Source organism: Nicotiana tabacum, chromosome 17 (assembly GCF_000715075.1).
Source record: "Nicotiana tabacum cultivar K326 chromosome 17, ASM71507v2, whole genome shotgun sequence".
NCBI classification, from domain to species: Eukaryota; Viridiplantae; Streptophyta; class Magnoliopsida; order Solanales; family Solanaceae; genus Nicotiana; species Nicotiana tabacum.
The window spans coordinates 104,190,593-104,195,991 of record NC_134096.1 but is presented as its reverse complement, the minus strand read 5'-3'; the positions used below and the strand labels follow the sequence as shown (position 1 = coordinate 104,195,991).

Here is a 5,399-nt window from a genome sequence, read left to right as displayed (position 1 = left end):
AATTCATTAATACCCAGGGGTCGAAATCTATTTTTGTAAAGTTGTTATTTATTTGGATTGCGTGTTACAAATTATTGGAAATATTTTTTGGAGTTTATATCTCAATTTTGAGTTTTGTAAAGAGTATTAACCAGAAGCGAGCATATTGAATAGGAAATTTTTTAATCCATTAAAAAATTCATTAATATCCATGCGTCGAAATCTATTTTTGTAAAATTGTTATTTATTTGGATTGCGTGTTACAAATTATTGAGAATATTTTTTGGAGTTTATATCTCAATTTTGAGTTTTGTAAAGAGTATTAACCAGAAGCGAGCATATTGAATAGGAAATTTTTTAATCCATTAAAAAATTCATTAATATCCAGGCGTCGAAATCTATTTTTGTAAAGTTGTTATTTATTTGGATTGCGTGTTACAAATTATTGGGAATATTTTTTGGAGTTTATATCTCAATTTTGAGAAAATTTGATGAAGATTCGAGTTGATATTTGGTTTGTATTTTAGACTGAAACTCCAAGAAGTTAAATAAATTATATATTTTTCATATATCGGGTGTACAAACGCATGCAAAACATATACAACTAGCATAACTATATACAAGTTTGTATGTAAATTGTAGCCTTTTGATTTGATTATGTAAAACATATTAGACACAAGTTGTATATAGGTTGTATGTAAATTGTAGGTTTTGATCAGATTCGGTACAACAAAAAATTATATTCAAGTTGTATATAAATTATAGCTTTTGACCGAATTTGTTTATATTTTATAAAAAAAATTAATTACTTCATGTAAATAGAAAAATTCAGATAAACCATGTAAATGTTATCCTAATTTTGTATCTCCAATATTTATGCATGGTTGTGTATGTGATTGGAATAATAATATGTGGGCCGTAGCAACACATGTCCATGTAGGGGTGGCAAACCTAGGCCGGTGTTGGATATGGGCAGGTCGAAAACGGATAATAGAAAAAACAGATAAAATATCTTACCCAACACATATCTAATACAGATAAAAAATAAATTAATCGGTAATAATATGGATATCCATATTATCCATGTGTTCTTGAAATATAAGCACTTTTCGGAGAGTTTCTAGTATCCGTAATTTGAGATCTCCCAATTTTAGTCTATGCAAAGATAAAGGTTAAACCAATTGATTATTCATTGTTTAAGTGGATAATATGAATCTTATCCATATTTGACCCGTTTTTAAAAAAATCATTATTCAACTAATTTCTTAGTGAATAATATGGATGAATAATTATTTTTAGGTAATTTACCTAGCTATACTATAATAGAAATTATTTACCATTTTTATTAAGGTTCATACTTAATTACATTGTATAATTATATTTTTAATTTTGTACAAAACCATAAAAAAAAAAATGGAAGATTCCTTAAATTTAGCATCACATTCTCCCTCTTTCACAACCTCCCCTCCCCTCCTTCCTTAAATATCATCTATTTTTCAAAAGATCAAATTCCATTCCTTCTCCCGCGTACTTATCACCCAAAATCGGTACTTCTCTCACAATGCAGGCGAAATGGCGAAATATTTGCCTCTAAAATTGCAGCAACAAAGAGTTCTTCATTGACATCCATTTAAAAGTTTCGAAACTTTGAATTCAATATTCAGAATTTATGAATTTGTGATTGTTGGATTGGACGTTCTTGCAAATGGTGGAGAATATACCTTGTAGTTTACATCTCAATTTTGAGAGAAATTAGTTAAGTTTTGACTTGGTTTTAGGTAAAATTTTAGATTGAAACTCGTAGAAAATAAGTGCAAGAATTGTATGATAAATATATCACAATTATCTTAAAATTGTGTCACATCTGTATCAAAATTGTATGTTACTTGTATCTGATACATCAATATCTAAAAATAAAATACCTGATCTAATGCTAATACAATATTATATCAGATTTTAAGTTTAGAGTTGTGATTGAAATACAAAAATATGAAGATCACAATGTGTAATAATTTTTCAAAAATGTATCGCAATTCGCATCACAATGTGTAACAATTTTTCAAAAATGTATCGCAATTCGCATCACAATGTATGATAATTATATTGGTATTGTGTCATGTATTATTTTAGGTATTAATGTATCAAATATAAGTTAGACATATTTGTGATACAAATATAATACATTTTATGATACAATTATATTTTAGTTATTGATGTATCAGATACAATTATGATACAATTCCGGCAACTTCTTCTTTTTCGAGTTTCAATATGAATTTTCGCCTAAAATCAACTATATCCTTAATCAGTCTCCCTCAAAATTGAGATATAAAATTCAAAGGATATTCTTAGTCACTTGAAAGAACACCCGATCCAAACAAATTACAAAATTATAAAACCCTAATATCAAATTTAAAGCTTCAAAGTTTTTTTTAATTTAATGTTTAGCAGCTATATTAATTTACATTAATCAAATTTAATGCAATAAACCATATGTATGTTGATGAGTGCCAACCATTATGTGTGATTTTTGTGGAGACCACCATTAAGTGAAAAGTTACATTAACTGATTGCATAGAATAAGAAGGAGAAAGGAGATGAGAGAATAAAAGGAAAGAATATAATTGAATCACTTAACTAAATGTATTAATAACGGATGCGAGAGCATTTTAAGGAATTGTATGTATATAAATTGTTTAAAAAGGTTAAATTATTTATTGAAAATTGAAAAACTATGAAAAAATGTTAAATAAGTCCTTACTATAATATATATAGTTTTTTAAAAAAAATCATTTTGCCACTATGTCCATGCTAGACCTTTGGGCCACAATTCGAAGTCCAAATAAAGTCTGGAACTTTACATAACTATCAAAGTTTAAAAGAAATATAATAAATTCTTAACATGAAACTCAATATTACAGTTGTGGTAGGAAAATATTTATATTTGTAGCACACATTTCCATTAAAATAGAAATATTAATTATTAATTCCTAAACATAAGCAATTTGAATGGAAAGTCAATAATTCTTTGTACAAAAATCATGTCTTTTTTCCTCTTTATCTATTAACTTTCCTTCTTTTTCTTCATATTCTTAAATTTATTTTATGCCGAAGCCAATATATTTTCTAAATTTGTTTCATTCGTTTTCTTTTTAATTATCTTTCTTAAGTTTTTCTCTTCCTTCTTTCTTCATTTCTTAACATAAAGATCTTACTTCGATAATAATATATGCTAATATATACAAAACATATATATAAAAAATATACATTGAATTAACACATATAAAATATACAAAAAATATACATAAAAAATACATCTTCAATTAAGATGGCACTTAGACATGTGAAATATACATAAAAAATATATATTAAATTTAATTAAGTAAATATACAACAATTATATACATATAAATACATTTTGAATTAAAGTGATACTTGATATACAAAGTATAAAAGACGTATAAATCAATACATCTTGAATTTAGGTGGCATTCACATATGCATCAGATTTTAAAAAATGGAGTGAAAAAGATGAATGTCGGAAAGGGAGAGTGAAGATGGACAAGAAAAATACTTCCTGTGATTAGTGAGTCAGTTAACTTATTAAATATTGAGCTTAATTTTTATAATATACTAATAATAAAAAAAATGCTCTCTATGAAATAAATAATAAATAATGCTATTTTTTAAAATAATAGTTAAAAAAATATCCGGGCATAAAAAAGGCAATAAAGTCGAACTGTTCCGAATATGTTAAGAAAGATCTTGGGCTTATCAATGGTATTCCCATCCAAATCCCTGTCAATATAGGATATATTGTACTTGTTATAAATGTCCTCAAAGTCGACACAATAAGCAATTGTTTTTTCTAGCCCTAGCAAGGTTACATCCTCTTCTTTCTAAGCTATGGCAAACTGGGCAGAACTGCGTCGTGACCTCCTTATTCCGATTGCGCATCGTGTTAAGGTGATTGAAGATTTTATTGCTTTTGGTGCTGTTTGTACCTCATGGCGAACTGCTACCCCCAAGCATAATTTTGATGTGTTTTCGCCCCAAGTTCCGTTGCTAATGCTGGCTGATAAAGACGATGATTATCGAGAATTTTACTCTCTTTCCAAGCAGAAAGTTTCACGCATATTTCTCCCCGAAGTTAGAGGACGAGCGTGTTTTTCGTCGGAAGGATGGATCTGCACCGCGGCATACACTGGAGAGGTAAACTTGTTGCATCCTTTCTCCCGTACCCAAATCCAACTTCCTCCACAAGAGGCCTTATTGGCTTTTGATTGTGACGATCCAGAGGGAGGATATCCGTGCATCGACCAAGCTGTGTTATCTGCTAGCCCTTCTCTTACATCTGATTATGTACTGGTAGTTTCTTTTTATGGATATAAAAATTGTTTGGCTTTTTGGCGACCTGGAGACCTTAGCTGGACTAATATGAAAATCGACAGATCTATTGTAATTGGTGGAGTTACCAGTCTCAAATACTATAAGGGTAAATTTTATGCTGTGTATTACTCTGGCCAAGTCTGGGTTTATGATGTACCAATTGGAGAGCCACGTGATCTTGTTTGGCTTGAGGATGATATGTTTAAACGGCCGTTAGTTCAGTTCTACCTAGTAGAGGTATCAGGTGCACTATTATTGGTTAGCCGATTTGCCTCAGAGGGTCCAAATGGTGGTGCTGTAACCTTTAAATTTAGAGTTTTTGAATTAGATGTAATCAAAGGTGAATTGAAGGAGATTAACACCTTGGGAGAATCATCAATTTTCTTGGGCCGTAATGGAGCAAGTTCTATTGACTCCTCTAAGTTTATCGGAGTCAAGCGTAATCAAATATATTTTACTGATGATTGGACTGATTTTTTCCGCACATTAGAAGGAGGGGGTGGAAGAGATATGGGGGCTTACGATCTTGAAAGTGGAAAAATTGAATCTTTTTATCCTGGATTGTCACTAAGTCCTATTTGCCCGCCAACTTGGGTCGCACCATCATTCTAATAATGTGATGGCACTCACCTCCATGTCTTTGAGATGTTTTTTCTCTTTGCAAGTTATTGTCTCTTTTCAGTTTGGTGATTTCTTATTTTCCAAATTAATAGTTAAGTATTCTGTTTATTTTTCTTCAATGTAATCTTGAATCTGATGTATGAATGTTATCGTACTTATAAGTTTCTTCATTTCTAAATGGATTGTCGCGCACATACACCCCGGTAAATGTTCCTTGACACTGAGGGCTTAAGTTGGCATTCCATCAAAAAACACATAACAAGTTAATCTACCTCCAAAGGAAATATTCGGCTTCTTTCAGATATCTCAATGACATTTTTGTACACACTTCTATCGTTGAACTTTGCACCCAAAGGAAAGCCCAAATACATGGTAGGAAGTTTTTCCACCTTACATTGCAGAATGACTGC

General features: G+C 30.2%; 1 protein-coding gene across 1 annotated transcript; it reads left to right on the top strand.

Moving 5' to 3' along the window:
* The first annotated feature begins 3,885 nt into the window (after nt 1-3,885).
* Nucleotides 3,886-4,980, top strand: LOC107818905 (putative F-box protein At5g55150). Its single transcript, XM_016644978.2, has one exon. It carries the CDS (start codon nt 3,886-3,888, stop codon nt 4,978-4,980), a length of 1,095 nt encoding a protein of 364 aa, XP_016500464.2.
* The last annotated feature ends 419 nt before the right edge of the window (nt 4,981-5,399 follow it).